The sequence below is a fragment of the Panthera tigris genome, chromosome C1 (genome assembly GCF_018350195.1).
Source record: "Panthera tigris isolate Pti1 chromosome C1, P.tigris_Pti1_mat1.1, whole genome shotgun sequence".
In the NCBI taxonomy this organism is placed as follows: domain Eukaryota; kingdom Metazoa; phylum Chordata; class Mammalia; order Carnivora; family Felidae; genus Panthera; species Panthera tigris.
In genome coordinates this window covers 43,604,278-43,629,239 of record NC_056667.1, presented here as the reverse complement: position 1 = coordinate 43,629,239, position 24,962 = coordinate 43,604,278, and the positions used below count along the sequence as shown (strand labels likewise).

Below are 24,962 nucleotides of genomic sequence, written 5' to 3'. Positions count from 1 at the left end.
GCAGGAGTGTCTAGCTCTATGCAAATTACCCTGTTCAGAAGAGTTGTAAGATTTGGCAAATCCCAGCTTAAGTCTGATTAAGGAAACTCTACCACAAAACAGCATACTTTTTCCCTGTATCCTTTCCTTCTATATTTTCCCTGTGATACATCTTTACAGGGAGAGGAAAAAAAAAAAAAAAAACACAAAAAACAAACCCTGCTTGCTTTTTGTCAGCGTATGGCTTTCTTAGGCTTTTATTTCAACATTAAAAAAATCAGTGGTACGTGGGGTTGTTTCAGGGACAGCACTGTTCTGCTCCTTGCTCATACACAACTTCTTGTTTTTTTAAGAAACTACTTTGAGAGGCTACTTCTTTGAGGGCCTGAGGACACTGTGGTTAGTGGGGGTAAAGGAGTGTAAATGAAGGTTACCCCTCTTCTTTGTAACTGTCAGTGTGGTATCAGATGGCTGATATGGTAGCAAGATCGTCCCTCATTTCTTTGAATAGTGCTAAATAATGCTTTTCTTCCAGGTGAAGAAGTGCTCAGTATTCACATTATTGCTGAGGGCTGTCACGTGTCCTCTGTTGGTCCTTCTCTTGGGAGTTGAGGAGAAGGGAACATTTGTACCCATTTCCCAGATTGGCAAAACAAGGCAGGGTGCCATTGAAGAGCTTTGCAGTCTGGATTGGAAGTCTCACGTGGCTACAACAAGCCAATGTCTTTATCGTTTTCCTGTGGAACTGAGATGTGACTCCGCAGACAGTATCTGGGGGTTCAGGGGTGCTGTGCTAGAGTGGGCTTCCTAAGGCCTGGTGCCTCCCTTCCCAAGAATGCCCTCCAGAAAGTGGAGCATCCTTACGGTGGAGGCTGGGAGGGTTATGCCCCTCCCACTCTCCCAGACTCCCCATGGAAGTGTGCAGTCAGAGTGACACAAGAGTGTGCTGTGCAAACGCACTTTGAGACCCGTCACTCTAGCCCCCCACCCCCATCCAGTCAGATTAGTGACTCCCGGGAAGCGCACAGCTCTTATAAATGTGAGGCTCTGCTGTTATCGGGTGGAGGGGGGAGAGAAAGGGGGAAAAAATCCACCACTAAAAGCAGAACTAACCCCTAGGGCAGCCTAGCATGTGGCTGAGATACTCTGGCAAATGTTTGGACAGCTTAAGAAGATAAACTAGGACTTAAATAAATAAAACCAACTACCTGGTCTATGAAAAAAAAAAAAAAAAAACAAGGTAGATTTGGGGGCCTGCTATTTCCTGAAGCTTTCAAGGCCGGGAGCACGTGGGGTGGGAAATGTACCATTGGGTGACCCTTCCTGGTGGAATAACTTCCTTCTCCGGGTCGCAGGAGCCCGTGCCTGTGTATAGGGCCCTCCTGGGGGAGCCTGGGGTGGGGTGGAGGTTTCAACCCGGTGGAGTCCTCACTCGCCACCCTCTGTGGCCCTGAGGAGGGCCTCTGCCCAGATGCCCCTCCTCCACTCATTAGCTAATTGGTCTTTCCACAGAGCATAGCCATCCCTGGTGTCCCCCAACCTCCTTCCTTTGCCAGGCCTATTTTGGGGGACGAGAGGACTGTCAGTGGAGAGCCTGCTCTGTGGACTGACACCACTCAGTGGACATGAGGAAAGTTTTTTTTGTTTTTTGTTTTTTTAAATTTATTTACTTTGAAAGCGCGACAGAGCAGGTTCCGTACTGCCGGCACGGATCCCGATGCAGGGCTTGAACTCAACGAATGGTGAGATCACGACCTGAGCTGAAATCCAAAGTCTGACGTTTCACCGACTGGGCTGCTAAAGTAATCGGTACACCCAAGGTGGGGCTCGAATCCATAACCTCGAGATCAGGCGTCGCATGCTCTCCCAACTGAGCCGTCCAGGCGCCCCCTGAGGAAGCTTGCTCTTACTTGAGCAGCTACTTGTGCCGGGGATTGTCCGGGGGTACAGTGTTGGCAGCAGCCCCCAGCATGCTCTTGGGGAGCTCATGGTCCAGAGTGAGGAAGTGAATGACTGGTGAGGAAAGTGGAGTTCTTCCCCCTGCTAGGGTACTTGTGTGGATGTGTTGGTCGGTGGTCTCCTCTGCTTGTCCTAACCGTGGAAATCAAAACCCGGGTGAAGGTAATCAAATGCGATGCCACACTGGGAATGAAAAGGGGTACATTCTAAATATTTCCTGAAACTACCCAACAAATACTTGCTAGGCTGTGAACCCTTCTTTGCTGAGCTCTTTTAAATATGTCCCCAGTCTTTTCCCAGGAGAACTTCTGGTTGCCTCCTAATTTTAGCGAGGAGGGAGAGGTGACCCTGGGGGTGGGAGGGCAGGAGGCTGGCCATGCCTACCTGTCAGGGAGAGTTAAAAATGAGGTCTTTTACCTTTTAATGATAACGCACATGGCCCGGCAGTATCCTAGTGGTGTGGAGGGCCTGAGTGTGTCCCGTAAGTCCAGTAAGGTCACTTGTCTTGATTTTGGCTGTCACTTGTGCTGCTCATAGGTATTGTGTTGATATACACCACGTATTACGGCCTTGCTTGTTTTACTGGTGGGCTGTGGGGAGGAGGGTGAGCAGGCTCCCTACCTCCTGTCTGAGGTCTGGGAGGGCTTGCTCTATTGGGGGCAGCATTTCTCTGCTTATTCCACTCCAGCCATCAGTGTGGGTTGAATCGCAGCTCAGAAAGGCTCTTGTCTTCCTTTTAGGGGTGTTCAGTTTTCCAAATATTTCCCCTCTCTCTTCTTCAAACCTTCGTCTGTTTAGTCTTCTGAGAAGGAAGCAAAGAGCTTGAATGAACTGCATAAGATTAAACATTTACATCTTTGTAGTCAGGACAGGCCAAGTTATAGATTGTGAATCTTCAAAAAACGTTATTTTGGGAATTGGTCTTGACTATACTTTGGTCCCGAATTGGCATCTCCCATTGAGGATAGAAGTTCATCGTAAAGTGTAGAACTGGAAGTGACAGAGGTCCTTCTGTGAGTGAGAGTTTGTGGAACCTCACTCTGGGCTAACCTTAACCCTTGCAAGGTGCTTTTACGTGCGTTATCATATAATCCAGACTGCCATCTGAAGAGGTAGCTTGGTGTGGTTCTCCATCTTGCACATGGGGAAGTTGAGGCTCTAGGAGGTTCAGTGACATCCCTTAAGTCTTGTGTCCTGAGCTTGAGCTGGGATTTAAGCATATGGGTTCTAAAGCCTGTGCTCTTTCTATGGCACCACACTGCCTCCTAGCTTCCTCCTTTGTGGCAGCTCCTGGGGGGACCCGGACAGGCTTCTGATTAAAGCCATTTGTGTGGCCAGCTCACCTGGATCACAGATGTGGGAACCCGTAAAAACTGGCTGAGGACCCCTGAGCCCCTCTGGCATTATTATTTTATAGCTGAGAAAAGATGCCCCATAGAGAGAAGTGACTTGCCAAGATAGTACAGTGAATGTGTTTGCTGATGCTTTTTAGAGGTTTGTTGAGTGCATTCCTGGTGTCAGTGTTGTTATACCACATTGTTGGGGAGAAAGCAGTGAACAAAACAGACCAAAATTCCTACCCTTGTGGAGCTCAAACTGAGGGTTCCATATTCCCATGCCATAACTTCCTACCCTCAGCTTCTAGACTGCTCCTTTATCCCACCATAGATGCGGGGAATGCAAAAATAATTTTCGTGTAATATTTTGAGCCTGAACACAAGGAGAGAGGTGAATCAGCGGGAGAAAAGAAGTTATGCAATTGACTCTAAAACTAAGGGAAAAGATACTTGGTCTGCTCATTTGTTTTAAATACCCATTCTTTCTACAAGTCAGTCTGTTCGTTCTTTCTTTCTTTCTCTTTCTTTCTTTCTTTCTTTCTTTCTTTCTTTCTTTCTTTCTTTCTTTCTTTCTTTCTTTCTTTCTACTTTTAAAAAATGTTTGTTTATTTTTGAGAGGGGTGGCCCAAGCAGGGGAGGGGCCGAGAGAGACAGGGAGACACAGAATCTGAAGCAGGCTCCAGGCTCTGAACTGTCAGCACAGAGCCCGATGTGGGGCTCGAACCCGTGAACCATGAGATCATGATCTGAGCCAAAGTCAGGTGCTTAACTGACTGAGCCACCCAGGCGCCCCTCTACGAGTATTTCTTGAGCACATGTTATGTGCTGGGCACTGTTCTAGGTCCTCTGTATTCGGCAAGTGAACAAGGCCCTGAAGGAGTAGCAGTTACAATACACTTGGTTCTCACTGACACCCAGCAGTGGCAGGAGGTCGAGCTCTGGCTTCGTGGTGATTACCGATTTGTGGTCTGAACATTTTCCCAGCATGGGTGGTGAATGTTGATCTCTGTGGCCACCCTCTACCCTCAGCGTGCCAGATTGGGTAATGTTGGTGATCGATTCCAGCATGGCACCCCACCCCCCCCCCAAAACGGAGAATACCTACCTGCCTTGTTTCTTACACGGGGTCTGTTCCCCGACTCATTTTCTGATCCTCTGCTCCACAGAGGCATCCTAAGCATTTGAGTTTTTACATAATGGAGTTTTCCTTCCTTATCCAACTTCTCAGTCACCACCTGCAGCTTTGGCCACAAAAACAGTGACCTCTGCAGCGGGGAAGAATTTGACCAAGGATGTCTGGGGAGACTTTCTATTTATAAACACCCTCTGCAGGTTAGTGAGGGGCAGGAAGAACATGTTCATGTCCCCTTAGGAGTCCTACCCACCCCACCCCCCTTTTAAAGGAAAAGCTATTTTATTATTTATTTTATTTTTAAGGATATTTTATTTTTTAATGTTTGTTTAATTTTGAGACGGAGAGAGAGAGCATGCTCACACAAGTGGGGAGGGACAGAGAGAGAGGGAGACACAGAATCTGAAACAGGCTCCAGGCTCTGAGCTGTCAGCACAGAGCCTGACGCGGAGCTCGAACCCACGAGCCGTGAGATCATGACCTGAGCTGAAGTCGGACGCCCAACCAACTGAGCCACCCAGGGGCCCCAAGGATATTTTATTTTTTAATGTTTGTTTAATTTTGAGACACACAGAGAGAGAAAGAGCGATCACACAAGTGGGGAGGGACAGAGAGAGAGGGAGACACAGAATCTGAAGCAGGCTCTGTGCTGTCAGCTCAGAGCTCCACATGGGGCTCAAACCCACGAACCATGAAATCATGACCTGAGCCGAAGTTAGATGTTTAACAGACTGAGCCACCCAGACACCCCTAAAGGGTATTTTATTGAGAGAGACAGACAGAGAAAGAGCGTGAGCAGGGGACGGGCAGAGGTGGGGGGTGGGGGGGGGGTAGAATCTCAAGCAGGCTCTACGCCTAGCACAAAGCCCAACTTGGGGCTTGATCCCATGACCTGAGCTAAAATTAAGAGTTGGATGCCCAAGTGACTGAGCTGCCTTGGTGCCCCAGGAAAACCCATTTTAAAACATGCACAGCCTGAATGCTCCCCTTTGCATTTTCTTCCCATCAGCACCTTACCATTTGATAATCTCTAAAGTCCCTTCTGAATTTGAGACTCCCTGGCCCAAGTTTTCTTTCCAGTGTCTGCTTCCCCTTCAGTGATGGGGAACTCACTACCTGACAGGGCAGCACATTTCAGTTTTAGACAGTTAGAATTAGTGTCTGTTCTTGGTATTACCACCACTAAGTAGAAAGACTCCCTCTTCCTTATGACAGCTTTCTTGGGGGGGGGGTTAATTATAGCAACTCATTCATGTTCTCTATTCTTCCCATAAAACTCCCCCACCTGCACCAGTGGGTTTCCATTTAAAATAGCTCCTGTTCTGTTTTGGAAGGCTTCTCTCCTGGCTTCTGGTTTGCCAATGTTCTTCTGAAAATGTGGCTCCCAAAACTGACCTCCAGCCCCACTCTTTGGCCCGGCACCCTCGAAGTGTCTGGAGTTGGCAAGAGGGAGAAGTGTGGCAGGGGCGAAGATGCTCTTGAGTCAGGAGCTGGCCGCGATCCGCTTTGCTCTGTGGTAGGTATTAAGTGCGTTCCCAGGCCTGTTTCCTGCTTCCAAATGCCAACATCCCTGCCTCTTATGTGAGGTTTAGCTTAATCCCCAACCTTACCTAAATGTTACTTCTATTATTATTCAGAGCTGTGGGTAGAATTTCCCTGTGTTGTTGAGAGCGTGGGTGGGGACTCCGTAGCAGGAGGCCCACTCTGCCTGGAATCCTCCTCGCTGGGTTCTTTGTTCAAAACCCCTGTCCAGCCAGGATGGTGCTGCTCTTCTAACGTTGCTTATTCGAATGTCTTCAGAGATTAGACGGGACGACTCCCTTGGTTCGCCAGCAGGGGATACTGGGGTCCAGAGGGTAGAAGTCAGCTTGTCCCCATTCTCCTGTCACATGGCAAGTGAAGTTAGCCTTTGTAGCTGGAAGGCTAACTTAGCTGGAAGGCTAAGCTGGAAGGCTTCTTGCATCTTTTCTTGGTACTCTCTCCCACCCTGGAGTCTGGAGCTGCAGCTCCTGAGAAAGGGTCTTTAGTTTGCCGGTTGTAGAATTGAATTGTCTGTGAGGGTTCTGGCTGCTCAGCCCTGGCCAACAGGTACTGGGATTTGCACAGAAACCCTCATACCCTGCCCTTGCTTTCCTCTGTCCCACCTGAGCTGGTGGGCTGGCCAAGCGTTAGGGGCACACCTAATGAGAATCCAAGGATCCGGTGTAGCCATCAGATACCGAGGGCCTGCTGAGCACAAGACGGGTGGAAAGCCGGCAGAGTACAGGGGATAGTTGCCATGGAAGAGGTGCTCCTTGAGGGCCAGTAGTTTTCACGGTTGTATGCATGGTGCCTGGTGCCTGGCACATAGAAAGTGCTCGACATGGATTTGTTGAGGGAACCAAAGGATTTGGATAGATGAGACCAAACAATGGATAAGCTTGGTGGCAGCCTACCCATCTGGTGGGCTAAAATGGAAAAAAGCCGATTCCTTTTTATCTTCCAAGTGTTCTTGGAGCTCCTGCCCCATCCTGGACCCTGCAGAGGGATATAAAGGTGTGGTCACAGCCCTGCCCTTGAGTAGGTTAGGGAAGGAGACCCCAATATAAGGACCCCATGTCTAGATGGTAGGGGAAGTTAGCACTGGTTGCCCAACTGCCTTGGCTTTGGAGCGTCCTCCTTTGAAGGGCCCCTCCCGGCTGCTCCTGGAAGTGTCCCCCAGGTATGACGGTGGCCAGTGCTTGCTGCCAGTGATAAAACTCTAGCCGAAGCTAGAGTGCCCTCCCTTCCTCTTCCCCGGGGATGTGGCCTACCCTTAGCCGCCCCCACCCCACGGCCGCTCTTCTGCTCCTCTTTAACCTGACTGACCGGCTGCTGTGCGTGCAGAAGGCCTGGGTGACGGGTGAGCATGATAATAAAAATCCTCACTCCTCTCTGGGCGCCGTGCCGTTTGTGGTACGTCTCGTTAATCACTTGGCAAAGAGAACATTAGTGCTTTAATTCACTGGACTGGATTTCCTCCCAGGTGTCCCCCGGCGGGGGTGAGAGGTGGAGGTGGCCAGGCTGGCTGGGCAGTGCTTGAGGCGGAGGTGAGGTGACAGGGTGGGCAGGGTTGCATTTTCTCCTTTTTCTGTCCCAATAGAGCCAGTACAGTGCCTGGGAACCCCCTCCCTGCCCTCCAGAACACACTACTGAAGCACTGCCCACCCCCATGTTGCACATCCTGCCCCCTCCTGCCAGTTCTCCTGCCCAACTTTCTAAGTGAATCCAAAGCCTTCTGTCAGGAGAGGGGCTGTGGTGTGTGCCCAGCACAGTGGCCTCAATTTCCCCTTGCCTGCTTTGGCGGGGTGGCGGGGGTGTTGCGTTAGGCACTCTGGGGAGACGTGGGCAGTGCCTCCCACCCACTGCTGCTGCCCAGCCTGTCCTTTGGGTCCTGGGTACCTGGCTTTCTTCCCTTCCTCTCCTCCCTCCTACCCCCCTCGCTTCTGTCTTTGCTCTCTCGAGGAATCAGCCCCCCTTCCTTGCGTCCTTCCGTCCAGGGACCCCTTCTCAGCCCTCGGGGAAACCACACAGGCGCTCTGTGCTCCCATCGGTGGGCCCTGTTCCCTGTCTCCTCCAAGTCTCCCCCCACGGAAGATACGGCGTGAGGTGAGGGGGCCTCACCCCCAGTGCCGAAGCCCAGCCCGAGTTTTTCTGCCCCTGCGTGGTTTTATGAAGTTTCTCCTGTCAAATCCAAGAGGCTGAGGAAAGTCATCTTAAAGATTTATTCCTCAGGGACCCCCTGAACTCTGGTCATTGTGTCTGGGGGTGGGTGGGAGACTCTCCCTCTGGAAGGAGGGAGGGAGTGGCCTGGGCGGTTGCGGGAGTGGAGGCCCCTGCCTGTGCATCTCCGATGAGTTGCAGATGTGGGGGGTCAGGGGCTGGAAGAGCCAGCCCCCTGAGCTCTGGCTCCCCTTGGAGCATATGCACCGCAGTTTCCGGGAGCTGTGTGTGTATGGTGGGGGGGGGGGGTGCGCCGCGGGGAGGTGGGAGCTTGTTTGGCAGCAGGCGCCCATCAGACAACTGGAAAGTGCCAGTGCTTGCCTGGCCATCTGTCCCCCTCCGCCTGGCTCCTGTCCGCCTTCTGCTTACCACAGAAGGGCCCGGCAATAGTCTGCAGTGCGAGGGCACGGAGCCTGGCCGGGAGGGGCAGGCACGGTCCCATCTTGCCTTTGTTTATTCCCATCTTGTCCCCAGCTCCTGTGCTCTGCGCGAGTTGCCAGGTGCCTGAAAAGTTTGCTGTGCTGCCGCGCTCGTCGCGGTGGTTTTGTGGCAGGACGATGGGAAGGGAAGGTGGATGTGTGCTGTTTTGTCTGTTTGCTTAAGTGAGACCTTTGCCCTTCCCCCCGTCCACTGTTTGCCTCCGTCCTTGCTTTAATTTGTAAAAGCGCCGCCAGAGCCAGAGCCAGAGCCGGCCAACTCTCCGTGGTTTGGGCTCATCTGCACACCACCCTCCTCGAGCTAGTTAAAGGGTTAAAAATTATGGGGAAGTTCAGCCGGCACTTGCAAGATATGGTTGCCGTAGCAACAGGCCTTCTAATCTGGTAGGTGACCTGAGAGACTGGAGAAGATGTAGGGGTTGGTTTGGCATTTCATTATTTCATGAGGCTGCCTCTCCAGCTGGTTTCTCTGCTGAGCTTAAAGCTTGCTGTTCCTGCCACTAGAATTACTGGCACATTCCAAAACAACAGTGTTGATGGCACTAGCAGTGCGTTAATGGGGGTCTGGCCAGGCAGGGTGGGCGGAGGAGAGGGAGCTGGGTTCCAGGAACCCTAACGTGGGACTTGTCCCCTCGCACAAAGGGGGGGGGGTGTGGATAGAAGGGTGTGCGCTCAGGTTCGCTTTCCTGCATACAATAGCTGCCTTCTTAAAACACCACCGTGTAAACGGGATCCTGTTTTTTAGTGCCCTGAGAGGGACTGGCTTTTTAGAAGGGTTTTCAGGGAACTTGTTTAGTTGGACAAAAATCCTCTTTAAATTTTGGGGCCCCTGTGTAAGGTGGGGGGATACCCCCCCCCAGGGCAATATCTACACTTGGTTTTCCCTCCTCTTTCACTTACCTCCAGATGGATGTGGTCCAGAAATTCGGTTCAGTTCAACACATTCATTGCGCGTCTCCTGTGCTCCCAGCCCCGTGCCCAGAGCAGAGAGAAGTAGGACAGAATACCTAGTTCACACCACTGTCCTGGCCAGAGAGGCTCCCAGTCTCCCAGTCTGCGAGGGGCCTTCCTTTTAGAGTGACCTTGTATTGAGGACACCTTTCTCAGAGGGGTCTGCTCTGTTTCTCTTTTCGCCTTGGCTGTGATTGCCCAGAAACCCATGGGCCTGGTAATTGGTATGTGTAGATGCCGCGCTTTTCTAAGCACCGTGTCCTGCGTAGAGTTCTGTGTTAGCTCGGACCCCGGTTCACAGGGAGTTCCAATGGGTTGACTTCGTGGGTTTCTTGCTTTCCTCAGTTTCTTCCTTCTAGAGAGGTTGAGCATGCCTGAGATTCGTGAGGGAATTTTAGGTGGTGTCGTCCCTCCCTTTGAAAGAGCGAGGTCTGTGTGTTAAAGGCCTGGCGGGTGGCTGTGGAGGTTCACTGTTCCCATTTCATAGATGCAGAAGCTGAGGACCAGAGGCAAGGGCATATCCACTCTTGGGGCTTCTGGATCCCAGACGAGGACTTGCCCCCACTGTGCCAGGTCCTTGATGGCCTGTCCGTCCACTGTGTGTATGGCCCGTGTGTGAGAAGGTTGGGCCAGAATATGTGGTTCTTGGTGGGTGGGAATTTGGGAGATTGGGAAGTGCACTGTAGAGGTCAGAGGGACAGGCACCCTTACATGATCAGGAGAGTCCATGGATGGTAGGGTGCACTGGCCACAGGCTTCGGTTTTCTGGTTCAGAGGATCGGGTTGGGCCAATGGAATGAGAGACTCACCCGTTGCTGGCCAGCATGGCCCATGTTGGGATGTGGGAGTGTTCTGGGGAGGGCACAGAGGTGCCACCTGCAGCCTGTGTGTGACCAGCTCAACTTCTGGTCCCCATGTGCTTTGGGTGGTCGGTCCCCTCTGCACCACAGTGTCCCATCTCTAAAACACTGGAATTGACTTCATCATATTCCGCCTGTCAGGTCCCTCGGTCCACGTCGGGGGGTAGAAGCAGCATCTTGGCAAAGTTCCCTCTGTACTTCTGGGCCTCAGGTTGGTTTTTCAATAACGTAGAAGGTGGCTTGAGGGTTTTGCCTAGTTTTTATCGGGCTTGGGTGTAATTTTGCCCAATTCAGTGCATTTTAATGCATTTTAAGCCCTTGTCCTTGGGGGAGGCAGGGATCAGGCCACATCTTGGGCCTCGGAACCCTGCCCACCTTGGTCTGACCTCCATGGACTCTGGAGATGGTAATCAGAATTGGGTTCTGCTTCTGCCTGTGGTTCACTTGGATACCCAAGCTCTACTTTTCCTACACAGAGAGACCTTGGCTTGGGGTAGTGGGGGAATTTAGCATGTCTGCAGGGCCTTTGTAAGTGAAGCATCTCAGAACCACCAAAGGAAAAGATCTGCAAGGCTGAAGCTGCTGGGATTGGGCTGTGTGTCTGTGTAGATCGATGGGTGTGTGTGTGTGTGTGTGTATGTGTGTGTGTGTGTGTGTGTGTATGTGTGTGTGTATAAGTGGGTAAGTCACTGGGTGGAGTGGGGGCGTGCGGGTTCAGGTGAAGATTTCTGGGACCTCTGGGATATAAAAGTAGAGGTGATTTTGCTCTTTCCCACTTTGGCTTAGATTTTGGCCCAAAGTTCTTTCTCTCACAGTGGGCCTGCCTGATTTCCATGGAAAGAATAGATGTGCCCTGTTCTAATTAGAGAGCCGAAGTCTCCTTACATGCAAAATAAATAAAACAAACTCGGTATTCACTCCAGAGTTGGCCTAGGCCCTCAGAGACCTGCCTTCCCCACGGCAGGGGTATGTGGGGAGCCTTAGCGGTTTCCTTACAGATGAGGGAACCAAGGGGGCCACACAGGGGATGGAATGACTGCCTGAGGACACATGACCGTCAGGTTCCAACACTGAAACCCACGGCTCCTGAGGCCCAGCTCCTCCCTCTGACCCACTGCCCCCAGTTTCTCCCGTGTTCTTGGGGTTGCTATTCAGGAGACATGCCCCTCAGAATCTGCTTATGTTCTGCAGGGTTGGGTAGGGTTTGTGCTTGTTATGGGGGATCTTAGTTGAGCCTCATGGATCTTGTGGTGGTTCTTCTATCATTCACCATCCTCTGTTTTACAGTAGGATAAAATAACAAAGAATTTACCCCCATATTGAAATTTAAAAAAATTTTTTTAATGTTTTTTTTTTAATTTTTTTAATGTTTATTTATTTTTGAGACAGAGAGAGACAGAGCATGAATGGGGGAGGGTCAGAGAGAGGGGGAGACACAGAATCGGAAGCAGGCTCCAGGCTCTGAGCTGTCAGCACAGAGCCCGACGTGGGGCTCGAACTCACGGACCCTGAGATCATGACCTGAGCCGAAGTCGGACGCTTAACCGACTGAGCCACCCAGGCACCCCTTAATGTTTATTTTTGAGTTTATTTTGAGAGAGAGAGAGAAAGCGTGAGCTGGGGAAGAGCAGAGAGAGAGGGAGACACGGAATCTGAAGCAGGCTTCAGCCTCTGAGCTGTCAGCACAGAGCCCAATGCAGGGCTCGAACTCACGAGCTGTGAGATCATGACCTGAGCCGAAGCTAGACATTTAACTGACTGAGCCACCCAGGTGCCCCAATGTTTGTTTATTTTTGAGAGACAGAGCACAAGCTGAGGAAGGGCAGAGAGAGAGGGAGACACAGAATCCGAAGCAGGCTCCAGGCTCCGAGCTGTCAGCACAGAGCCTGAAGCGGGGCTTGAACCCACAAACACTGAGATCATCACCGGAGTCAAAGTTGGATGCTCAACCGACTGAGCCACCCAGGTGTCCCCCTCTCCCCCCAGTGTCATATTGAAATTTTAAAGCAGTTGCTTGAGTTCTCCAATTTTGCGTTGTCTATGCGTTTCTGTTAAGAGTAATAGTAGTGAGTACAGGGCCAGTCATGGTAGGTCCTTGATGGTCACAAAGATGACTGAAATGCAGCGGCTTCCTGCTGCAGGGCCTAGCCAGGTGAGACTCCAGGATAGCGGCCCACATCTTACATTTGCCTTGTTGTGTTAATGTTGCCATAATAAGACACAAAATGGATCACTTCCTTCTCTGGAGAGTGGGAGTGGGAGGTGAGGGGAAGGTAGGTGGGGGTTTGGAGATGAAGCCTCACGGGAAGTGGAGGGGGGTTTCTGACAAAGCTTCCCTCAGGATATTTTGTGGAAAAGTTTGACTCCTTTTCATGATGTCACTTGAGGAGGCCTCCGTACCTGCCAGCCCAAGAAGTTTGGATCCATTTGGCTTCTCTGGAGAATGCCACTTCCTGGAGTAACAAGTTAGTCCTTCCTAGGTGAAGTAGGACTTGAATCCATTTCCTTCAAGCTTCCCAAAGTGTCCCGTGCTAGTTCTGAACTTGTGCGTCTTGATGAGGAAACTAAGGCCTTTGGTCCTTTTATGTACCTTGAGCCCCGTCTGGCCCAAAGCTGTGCAGACTGAGGGTGCTTGATACGTTTTATCTTTCATAATAAGGAGGCCTGTTAGTTTGCCCAGAGTTCCCACTGCTTCTTGGGAGTTCCTTATGGAGAATGAACTTAGAGCCGTTTGGATGGGTGGATGGGTAGGTGGCTGGCTGTCTGCTTGAGTGGGTTGAGAGTGCTGATCCAGCCTCGGGTGAGTCAGGAGTCTTTCCAGAGTGCCACGTTACGTTCGAGAACTTCTCTCCAGCTCGGGGTGCAGGCAGCAGGCGGGCCCTGAATCTCATGAGGGCCCAGCGAAGTTTCTCACCGTTCCCTTACGGTACCTGCTGGAAGTTCCTCCCTGTTAGGTTGATCTGTTGGGGAACCCTGTCTTAAATGAATATCCCACATGCCAGAGGAATATGGAACAATGAAGGAAGATTGTTTTTAAAGCTTAATTTATATTTAAATTCTCACAGCCTTACCCTTGAGATCTGTGAATTTTTAGCATTTGTGGCTTCAACAGTGCGCATGTGACAGGAGTAATTTATAACCTCCCTGAGCGTAACTTTGATTTTTGGCCTGAGAGGCGGGTTGGCCTCCTAGTCGCTGAGCGGGTGGGTAAGCCTGGCCCACAGCTCTTGGGCACTGCTGTCCAGTGCCCACCCTGTCCGGTGTCCACAGCTCTTGGGCACTGCTTATTCATACATAATGTAATTTCATCCTTACGGTAACTGGGAATTGGGTGTAATTGCTGTAGCTTTACACCTGAGAAAACCGAAGGAATTATATGTCCTGTACGTGCTCATTTTGAAAAGTAGAAGGAAGAAAAAGCCACCCCATCATTCCACCATCAAAACGAACTTTGTGCTAACTTCTTTTGGTGGTGGTGGTGGTGGTTGGGTGGGGTGGGGGGAGTATTTCCTTTCAGGCTCTTCTTTTTTTTTTTTTTTTTTTCCACTTAGCATTTTTGCGTTATCACGTTCTAGTCACAAAATCCTCATTACGAAAAATAACAGTTAAGAAGCTGCGTAGGCTCTGTTTCTGTTTCCGTGTAGGTATGGTTTCTGGAGGGCCTCCGTGTGGGACTTCTCTTCACAGTCCCTGGGCAGAGCTAGCCCAGGAGCGGGAGTGGTCCATTCAGCCAGCATCCCTGGCTCAGGCATTCAGACCCAAGCAGGGCCCTTTGTGTCTAAAGTAGTAGTTGATTGGAGTGCTAATGAATCAATTAGAAAATTACTTGCTGCTGAGATCCTCAGCCAAACGAGGATGTGCAGTCTTAGAAAACCATCCGAAGGCCATACGCCTATAAATCTCTCTTGGCTGTGGCCCTTGTAAATCGCGCTGCAGCCTTTCTTGGACCTGTTAATCACTTGAGAAAAACGGGACCTCTTCTGCCCTGCGAGGGCTGCCTTGCGCTTGGCCCGCTTTTCGAGCGTGTACTCTGGTCCATTCTTCAGTGGTGAGAAAGAGAAGACCAGAGTACCTAGTGACAGCATTTGTAGCTCCCTCTGAAAGAGAACCAACCATTCGGCAGCATGCCCTTGTTCTTTCTTTTAGCCCTCCCCACAGCCCAGTTGGGAGGTACTGTTATTACTGTGTGCCAGTTTCTGCGGATGGCAGAACTGGAGCTCGGGGAACAGAAACAGCGTGCCCCTCTGGTCACACAGGAACGCAGTGGTTTGGCCTTCGGATCCCCGCGTCTTCCAACTGTCCCTCTGCTGTCCTACCTTTCCACATGGGTGCCCTGAGTCCTAGATCTTAGTGGGTCTTAATAGTCCTAGGTTGGGAGTGGCAGGTAAGGCTCGGCCCTTAGAGGTTAAATGGTCAAGGCATCCAGGTCAGTACCCTGGGTTTTGGGTTCGGTGAGGTGTAATCTGGGGCAGGAGAGTTGGAGTGACGGCCAACAGTCATGGCTGGAGGGACCCCGGGTGGGTGATGGACCAGCAACTTGTGTTGTGCGTTTCAGGACAGTTGCCAGGGTGCTTGAACCTGAAGTGGAAATGGGTAGAAGGGAGGGAGGTTAAAAGAAAAAAGGGACAGTGTTGTAAGTCCTGACCGAAGTGGGAGCCATCTCTTGAAAAAGACAACCGCAAAAACAATGATTGTGATATGTTTTTCTGGCCCTTCCACACCTGTTTCCTCATTGGCTACCCCAAGATGGCTACCCCATCTCCTCTGATGACACCCCCCAGCCCTCAGTGACAACTAAGGTGTCACTAATCCTTTACCCGTTTGCTCCCAGACAAGCCAGCTTGCTTCTCTGAGGCTGAAACCACAGGCGGCTCCCTGCTGGCTTCCTCTTTTAATTTGGTTTCATCTGCCGGGAGCCTGTGGCCCCTTCATTGCCTGGTGGAGGGGCGGGGGAGGGGCCGGGGGGGGGCAGGATTGTTTATAACCTCAGATTCTGTCCTTTCGTTTAGTGTGTCAGGACCATTTTGATAGCCCTGCATCCAACATTGGGTGCCTTAGGATGCCTGGCAGTTATTTTGTTCATATGACATTTGAGTGCTAACCGTGTGCCCACCACACGTGTGCCCAGGTGCTAACCGTGTGCCCAGGTGCTGGGAGGGAATAAATAGCACAGATGATAACTGTGCCTGTCCTTTAGCGCTGACATACTATGGGATGGCATTGCTGTAGACCTTGGGTCTCAAGCTCTGATTTGGAAAATAGGACCCTAGTAAATAAGAACTCTGATCTCTTCTTTCACCGTGGCTCTTTTTAATATGCCCAACACTGTGCCAGGCATTTTATATTTGTCATCATGCTCTGTCCTCAGAAGAGCTTCATTAAGGCAGGTATTATCACTCTAAGTTTGCAAGCGAGGCCACTGAGAGCACATAGCAGGTGCTCAGTAAATCTTTTTGGCTGGATGTGTGGCATACAGCTTGCAGGCAGTGGAGCTGGGTCTCTAGCCCAGCCGAGGTTCTCAATAAGATAATGTCTCAGGCTGCTTGTCCAGAGCTGTACCTGTCACTTGAGGCCGGCTTCCTTCTGTGGATTTGCTTCAAGTGTGAGCACCAGAGCTTAGGAAGATTATGTTACAAGGTCCTGGTGTGGTCTGTAACCAGCTAGATGTGTATCACCATCATCACTGCCCCTGCCGGAGGATTCCTTTGTTTCTGGTGGTTTCATAGAGGTGCAAGTGAGATTTAGCGGCTACTCAACTTTCCCGGCTACTGCTGTCTGTCCCCTGGCTTGCTGCTTGAGGCGCATTGGTGCTGCCATCTGAGCTGTGACTGTAGGAGGGGAGTGAGACTGGGATCCACCTGCCCTTATGCCCCAGGACTCTAGGTGATTCTGCTCCTTAAAGTTAGCAGAGGTGAGGCGACATGTGCAACCTTTAACCTCATTTGGTCTGCCTGGCCAGCATTTGGCCATCCTATGTTGACGTGGCCACACCAAGTTCTAGGTATTGAAAATCCCAAACAAATAAAGCCCAGCCCCTGGATGGGAGTGGGTTGGCTTTCTCTTTGCAGAAGCTCAAAGTGCAACAGCTGTGTGGGTAGTCAGCAATCTGGGTGTTAACCTGCTTGGCAGGCGGTTGAAGTAAAGTTCCAGGCAGGCGTCGAGTTGGTGGAGGAGGGAGTTACAAGCACGTGGCTGGCCATGGCAGGCAGGGCAGATGAGGTCTACTTTCTTTGCCTCTTGTTTGTGCCCTGGACCTTCAGGATCCTTTGTGAACTTTCTCCTTTTCTCTACCCCTCTCGGCCAACTCTCTTAATTTCCAGCCACCTTCCACCTGCTTCCCTACATCTCTGTATTTCCCAACACCTTGTGCATTGCCTCAGACTCTACTTGGCTGTGCTCAGTTGGCAGGCCAAGGGGTACAGTCCACCACCCAGTAAAGATGACCTTGTGTCACTGTGACCCAGCTGGGGATGGGGACTCTGACCTGTGCCAGAAGATGGTAGAAAGTCAAGAGTGCTTGCACGGATGTCAAGGTGGGTCACGCGACACTGCATGGGCAATGGTGCAGAGAAGGAGGAATGGGGTGGGTGAGAGTGTAGTTGGTGATTGGAGGGTTGGAAAGATTCAGGATGGATTCGTTTCCCGGACTGCAGTAATAGACTACCACAAACGGGTTGCCTTTAAACAACAGAAACTTATTATTTCTCAGTTCTGGAGACTTGAAGTTTGAAATCAAGGTGTCGGCAGGGCCATGTTCCCCCTGAAGGCCCCAGAAGAGGATCTGTTCTGTCTGTGCCTTTCTCTTACCTTCTGGCATTGCTGGCAGCCCTTGGCATTCCTTGGCTTGAATGAGGCTCTGCCTCTGTCGTCACGTGGCAGTCTCCCTATGTGTCCTTTGTGCTGAAATTGCTCTTATTTTACGATGCCAGTCGTAGGTTAGGTCCCACCCGAATCCACCATGACCTCATCTTACCTTTATTGCATCTTCAAAAGATCTGTTTCCAAATAAGGTCACATTTACAGGTACTGGAGTTAGGACTTGTAGAGGGACACCGTTCAACCCACAACACAGGGTGACAGTGCTGACCCTAAATGCAGAGTGTGTTCAACTGCTTGTTTTAAGGGGCCTCAAAGACCCTAATCAATTCTGTAATTTCAGTCAGGTACATTTATGTTAGGAATCTTGTGTGTGTGCTGTGTTCTGGGCTTGCCCCCCCCCCCCCCCCCCCCCGCACAGGCGTGAGACACTGCCTGGCCTTTATAGTGAGAAGCTTCTATGGAGACCAGGGTTTTTAAAAGAAACTTGGAGGAAAGGTACTTGCAAGTACTTCAGTGATGACCTTAGAAATACAGACGGGCTTTTTCTTCCTGCCCTATTAATTTTGAGGCCACCTGGATCGAGCCAGGATTTACTCTCCCTGCCCTCTGGATGAAGGTGATGGGGAAGGTGGTTGGGAACCTCTGGATATGGAGGTTCTTTAAGTGCCTTAGTTTCTTCCTTGCAAGTGAGAAATGTGCTTCTTGGTGTCTGTTCCAGGCGGGCTTGGTAGCTAGGAGCTGTGTTATTGGAAGGGCAAACACTGTAATGTCATTAGAGATTTTTTTTTAAAAATAGGGGCTTCTGTATTTTGTTGTGGATAAACATGAAGCCAGGTGGGTAGTGTCTAATGGATTGGGCCAGCCCCTTTTCATCCTTCCCAGAAGTTTCCTGTAGGAGCAGAGAGACCTGAGATCAGTCTGCTCGCCACGCATGAGAATTCTTCCCACGACTTTACAGTCTCCCTGTCTGAGAAGGATTTCCACACAGATGACAAGAGTGGAGCAAAAAGCATTTGTAGCTATTGTGTTGGTGAAAACCAATGTAATGTAAATAGGAAGTCAGGATTATATGTATCCTCAAAATGCTGCCACTGAAAACCACACACGCCAGATGAAATTTACAACCACGCGCCTGTAGGCTTCAGAGCGCTGTCTGCAGGCGGCAAGGGCTTACGCAGCGGGCGGACTTTGTTCTCTCTGCCATCCCTCCTCTCTGTCGCCTCCCTACCGCCCCCCCCCCCAAAAAAAAGAAAAGAAAATTAATTAGGCATTTCCTCCAATGATTTCACCTCTTACAAGGCCTTCACCCCTCTGAAGATACAGAACATGTTGAGTCCAGAAGATTCACCACCCTTTCTGTCAGTCGTTACAGAGAGGACAGTGGTACATCCCTAAATGACCAAACCACCAGGGATCCAAGGAAGTATTGTGGACATACTTTAATCTCCTCACTCTGTCTCCAGAATGATAGCTTTCCTGGGAGTGGCTTGGATCACCCATTCCCAGAGGGGGCCTTCAAGAGTCTACTTCTGCAGAAGTACAAATATTCATTATGCTGAGACTGATCATGTGCTTTACACAGGTAGCTTTGTGAGTAGATTAGTTTCATGTCTTATTTCCAAGCAGTGTCGTGGATGAGAGAGACAGAACTCTGGCACTTCCGTTATCCAAAAAATTAATATTGTTAATACCCTGATTTCTATTTTGTTGGTATGACTTAGTTTCTCAACATGTCCTTTGCCCATAGGAGGTCAAGGGCAGTGGGATAATAGCAGTCCACATTGCTGATTGAGCCCAGCCATCCAGCCGTAGGTGCCTCCTGGCTACCACACCCTCCTCACCTTTGCTTCCCCAGCTGCCTGGTGCCTGACTCTGTGCTGCCGTCTCCCTTCTTGCCCTCTGGTTTTCTCAGAGCCTTTGGGAACGCAGACCACCTGCCTCGGTTTGCCAAGTTGCACGTCCTCTTAGATTCTAGAACCCGTGTGGTGTGTGGTTTCCCTTCCAGGAGGCTTGCCCACACAGTTAACTGCCTGTGGCGCTCCTTCCTCCAGCCAGAGCTCTTTGAAACTGATGTTCCCAAGAACCGATTTCTTCTTGGGGAGAGGGGAATGGGGTATGATCCTTGCTCCAAATCCTACTGGTGTCCAGAACTGCTCTGCCAGGGAGAACCTCGTGTATGTCCAGTATGGAGCACGGCTTTAACCTTCACGGGCCCACAGATCCCTGCGAGGCTGAGGAGATCGCTGTCCTATCCAAACACTGCACATTCACACGTACAAATAACTATGCGTAATAAGTCCAGGGGTTTGTAGGCCCTTTGTGTAGCCCTTCAGAGAGAGACCTGCCCCTCTGCCACTGAGTGTCCCCGGTGGCCTTGTGGTATCCATTTTGTCTCCTGTAGGGTGGGAGCAGTGATAGTTACCTGATGGTCCTGCTGTGGTGATGGTGACTTCAGTTGTTAATAGTGCACCTAAGGTTGTTCACCCACTCCTCACCATGACCCAGCGAGGGCAACGTGCTGCCAGCTGCATTTCACAGATGAGAAAACTTAAGCTCAGACAGGTGAAATGATGAGCCCAGGGTCATGGAGTTTAGGAAGGGTCAGGATTGCAACCCAGGCAGTGTGGCTTTAGGGCCCCTGCCAAACACCTAATCTGCAGCAAAGGAATGCAGTAGGTGCTCAATAAACGGTAATAACAATATTAAAAGCCGCAGGGGGGGTAGGGCACAGCTAACCTGTTGGTTGTGGGGCTTCCCCTCCCCTACAGGTCTCCACCTGTCCTAAGTATCTCCTTGTGCAGGAGCGGGGCTCCAGACCTTGCGGGTGGGTGGAGGCGAGCACAGATCCGCCACTCCTGGGAAATGTGTAAAATCCTGTTCCTGAAAACCGGCCGGGTTCTCAAAGTGTCCCGGCTGGCGTGTTTTGCTAGTCACGAAACATGATCCATACGCTGTATTTTAGGACTTCCCATCTGTCGGCAGGCAGGCATCATCGGGAGGGTTTTCACTTGAGGGAGCTCCAAGCAGCTCACCAGTGGGGGAGGGGAGGTGGGCTAGGACGGTCTGTGACAGCAGGGAGGCACAGCCTGCCTGGTTGGGGGACCTGAGAGACAAGATGGGGGGGTCCTTGGAGTGTCCTGCTCAGCAGCATCCCGCATCCCTTTCCCCATTACTTCCCTCAGTTTTTAGGTGGATTCCCACGTTTTAGTTCGGCAAAACGGAGAGAGAAGAAGGTGAAGTCGCCAGGATTTCAAGGCAGCGCTGACATTGGAACTTAGTCTTTAGACTGTTGTCCTCTCCCTTCCTTGAGTCTCTGTTTCCTGGGTCGTAGCTGTGCGGGTGGTGCAGGGGCAGGGTGTGGGAGACCTGGCTTGGAAGCTGGAGGAGTGAGGGCAGGGAGGGGAGGCCTGGCGCCCCCACCCTGCCAGTGGAGACGGAGCGCGGAGAGGGCTGAGAGGGCTATCGATCCACCCATCTCCTCTGAGGGAGGGCCGCAGCACATTCGAGGCTTTCTTTTTAAAAATGCATTAACTTGACCGTAAGCAGGCCCCAGTTTCAAAATAAATAAATAAAAATAAGGCAAGCAAAACAAGTGGGAGTGGGAGGCAGGGAACCTTAGAAAAACTAAAAGTGTGCTTGAGGAGGGTCCTTCTTGACGGAGGTGTGCCAGCTGCAGGCCAGGATGCGGGGCCTGGATTCTGAACCAACATTGTCCTGCTGTACTGTGCCCAGGTTATCTGCATTTCCCTGGCTCAGCTGTGCAGGGAAACTTTACCTAAAACCAGAGGTTCCAGAAAACCCCTCTGGGGGTGGGGAAGGGTGGAGGAGGCCTCACATGGAGTGTGGTGGTAATCCATATATGAAAACCTGCCTTGCCAGCCCCAGTTTGGGGCAGTTTTGGTCTCTTTTTTTCTCCCTCTAGCCGCACTGGTTTTCTCTTCGTTTCCCCCCAAGTGCCTTTGCACAGGCCCTTCTCTGCCTAGAAGGTGTGTCTCTCCCTTGCTTTATCCGCACCCTCCCCCCCCCCCCCCCCCACCTTCTCCAGGTTAGCACCTGCCCCAAGGGCACTTCCTGATTCTCTGTGGGTCAGGCCTCCTGGTATAGACCCCCAAGGCTCTCAGTACTTCTCTTTTGTAGTTCTGACCACAAGCATAATAAAAGAATTAACTTTTACAGCATTTAGCAATTAAGCTTGGGGAAGGCGGGGACTGGTCTGTCCTGTTTGCTAAATATTCATTGTCCAGCACAGCACTCTAAAAGGAGTAGTAAATCCTTGTGGAATGGATAGAGGGTAGCTCAGGGTCTATTCTGTTTGGCCCATGGATGCATTTTGGGTGAGGGTGGAGGGAATAAACATTTGAGATCAGAATTCACTGCGAGTTCCTAATGTTTCTAGAGGCATGGGCCCACTTTGAGGTCAGGATATGGTTTCAGAGTGGAGCTCCTAACACTTGAAACAGGGAGACTTCTGCCTGCAGCCCCATAGGCCAAGGTACACAGCATCCAGATCTGGCCTGTCTGGAAGGTTGTCCCAGTGAACCCGTTTCCTTAGTGGGTGGAAAGACACGGAGCCCAGAGAACAGAAAGGACTTGGCCAAGACCACTCGGCAGAGCCTTTGAACACCTTAGTTTAATAGTTAAAACACAGTTAATCAGGTACCAAGTGCCTAGTGCACAGGCATTGTTTCCTTTGCTCCCTGTAGTGGCTCTGTTGGGGAGGCACCACGTGTGGAAGAGGAAGTGGAGACTCCGTGAACTTGGTTGCTTGTTTCAGAACACAGCAGAGGTGGCGCCAGAACTCTGGTCTTTCTGATTGCACATCCCCTTGCCTCCCAGCAAGGGGAGGGGGACTGGTGACGGCCCAGTTCTCAGATTGGCTCCGGTGCAGATCCTGCCTGCTGCATAGCCAGTGGAGGCTTAGCGACTTACAGGAGCCTCCATTGCTTCCAGCCATCTGTGCTGGGGGGACTGGTGGCTCACAGGGACCACCTTTCTCCCCCACCGGGTGTCACCTGTGTCTGTGTTCTCCCTCTCCACCTCTGCAAGAGCTGCAGAAATTTCTCTCCCCCGGGCCTCCCGGAGAGAGGGACGGAGGGTGATGAGGCAGAATTTGCACCATTCTGGGAGTAACTTTCCATCATTTGTGGCTAAAAATAAAACGTGCACTTGCTCCTCTCTGCCTGTGGGCTTTCTTTTGGGGTTTCAGTGGGAGCCGCTTGCCCCTCTGTTTCCCCCTCCTAGCTGCCCCTCAGCAGGCGTGGGGCCGCCCACAGTTTTGGGGACGGGTGGGGAGGATGGGTGAGGGGGACTTGAGGCTGCTCACCCTCCCTGAGAACAGAGCCCACAGGGCCTCTGTGAGGAAGTGCCTCTGCTTCTCTGCACCAGCAAACAGCCGTGCTGGTGGGCTGGTGCCCCGGCATGCATGGGGACGCCAACTCCCTTTGCAAATATTACTGCAGCTGAAAAGAGACAAGCCCCTTTAGAGGGCTTTCTTTGTGCAGCCTGCTTCTTTCCGATAATCTGGAATGCACAGAGGCAGGAGAGATAAATTAATTTGTTCAATTAATTTTGTAAATATTGACTGAGCAGAAGTTTTACACCAGTCACATGTTAGGGACCCGAGGGCTAACCAAAACACAACAGGACACAGTTCCTTCCGTGAAGGTGCTTATCCTCTAGGTAGGGGGAGAAAGAGGGAAGCTTTAAGATGGACCTGGAGCAGGCAAGCCATGGGGGTCCTGCTGCGCACAGCACCCTCCCTTCCAGAATTCAGTTGCAGTGTCTGCCCAAACGGGGAGCTAAATGCCAAACCGGACATTTTGCCTTTCCCTTTTTTCAAGGCACTTTAATTCCTCTCTCCCCCAGCAACACATACGTACGTACATACGTACATACATAAAATCGAGTACTTACTATGTGCTAGGGCTGGGCACTCTGCTAAGTACCTTACTTGGCATTTATGTCCCTGGACTCATAGTGACCCTGGGAAGTGATTTTTTGCTCTCATCCTTATTTTGCAGTTGATGAAATGGAGGCCCAGAAAGGTTAATTAACTTGCCCGAGATCCCACAGCGAAAATGTTGCAAAGCTTGGATTCAGCTGTGGGCAGATTAATTCCAGAGCTCACTCTCTGCACTGCTAGCTGTATAGACATGTCTACACTGGGCATGTGGCTGTTAAGCACCCACTATTGGCCCAGCATGAATTATCCTAAAGGCGCTTTCTCTTTAAAAAAAAATCTCCACTATGCTTTCCATTTGATCTTTAATGTTCTTGTAGTAACCCTGTGGGAGAAGAATCGCACCCCCAATCCCCAATTCCTCTTTAAAAAAACCCCAAAAACAACAAGGTCTCTGTAGAGGGTACCATACTTTAGAGACTGGTATTAAACTCTCTAGAGCCTGTGGGAGAGTGAAAGTCTCTGGAAGCATTCTGCAAACTGTGAAGTGCCCCATGAAATGAAGGGCATGGGAGAAAAGGTGCCTCCACGCGGAAGACTCACTGGTTCCCCAGACCTTACGCATCACAATAGGGGATTTCTTGCACTGTTGTCACGGTGTGGTTTCAGGTACCTGTGAAAAATTATGGTAATTAAAATGTAATTTGGAATCCCCTGTTGGCTCACAGCAGCTGGTCCAGATGTAGGAGGCTGGGGCTGTCCGTGCTGGAACAAGCTAAGGCTTGTTAGGGGTGTCACTTTGTCCTGCCCTTTGTGTTGCTGAGGAGAAGGGTGGGGGCAAGAGATACAGCAGCTATTTTTATATCGTTCACGTCATGTTCAGCATTACTGGATGTTTGTGGTTGGGTCCCTGTTTAGCCTCAGCCGGGAAGAGAGAACTCCCTTTGCTGCCTTGGTCTGTATGGAAATTCAAGCTCATACCCCTTGGGTTTATATATTTGTCTAAAGCAGAGGGACCTAAAGTGACTGTGCAGTTCCCCTGGATAGGTCAGAGTTGTCTTATTATCAGGGCTTCGATTTTCCAGGGCTCTTCAGACGCAAGGGACCACGTCCCCCATCCACTCCCTCATCCACTCCCTTATTGTATTCAACAGATGGGTTTTCAGTTTGAGATACATGCCAGATCTTTTCCCAGGTACTTGCAAAGTGACGTTGACCCTTGAACAGCGCAGGGGTTAAAGGCGCTGGGCAGCCCCCACCCAGTGGAAAATCCATGTGTAACTTTTGACTCCCCCCAAACTTAACTACTCATAGCTTACTGTTGACTGGAAGCCTAATGGGTAGCATAAACAGTTGATTAATGCGTGTTTTGTATGTTACGTGTATTATATACTGTACTTTATAATAAAGTGAGCTAAGAAAAGGAAATGTTACTAAGAAAAACCATGAGGAAGAGAAAATATATTTATGGTACTGTGCTGTAAGAAATCTGTGTAATAAGTGGACCTGTGCAGTTCAAACCCGTGCTGTTGAAGGGTCAGCTGTATTACCCCTCAAGGATTTCATGGTCTAGTTGGGGAAATGGAAAGGAAACCCTGAATTCGGCCTGTGCAAGCCACACATATATGTTGGGCTTTATTGTAGGTACTGCACTGTCTTCGAAGGGGCCCAGGTGTGGGAACATGGAAGAGGGGCACTGGGATCAGGGGATGTTGGAGGCAGCTTCCTGGAGGATGCATTTGAGTTGTAGGAGTTGACTTAATGAATCGGGGGACAAGAGGTTCCAAGTATGTATTTTGGTTTTATTTGCCACAGGGCTTCATTTGTATACATACGTGATATTATGAG

The 24,962-nt window shown here is 50.8% G+C and overlaps 1 protein-coding gene across 6 annotated transcripts in view; it reads left to right on the top strand.

Annotated features, from left to right (window-relative positions):
- The window catches only part of SSBP3 (single stranded DNA binding protein 3), a 161,592-nt gene that overhangs the window by 40,712 nt on the left and 95,918 nt on the right, over positions 1 to 24,962 (top strand). The window contains exon 2 of one of the 6 annotated variants that reach the window (XM_042997285.1): positions 5,742 to 5,923. The exons of the other annotated variants lie outside the window; for them this stretch is intronic. Within the exon in view, the coding sequence (XP_042853219.1) occupies positions 5,783 to 5,923 (141 nt within the window). The 5' untranslated portion in view covers positions 5,742 to 5,782. The remainder of the gene's footprint in view (positions 1 to 5,741; positions 5,924 to 24,962) is intronic. 6 annotated transcript variants of the gene reach the window in all.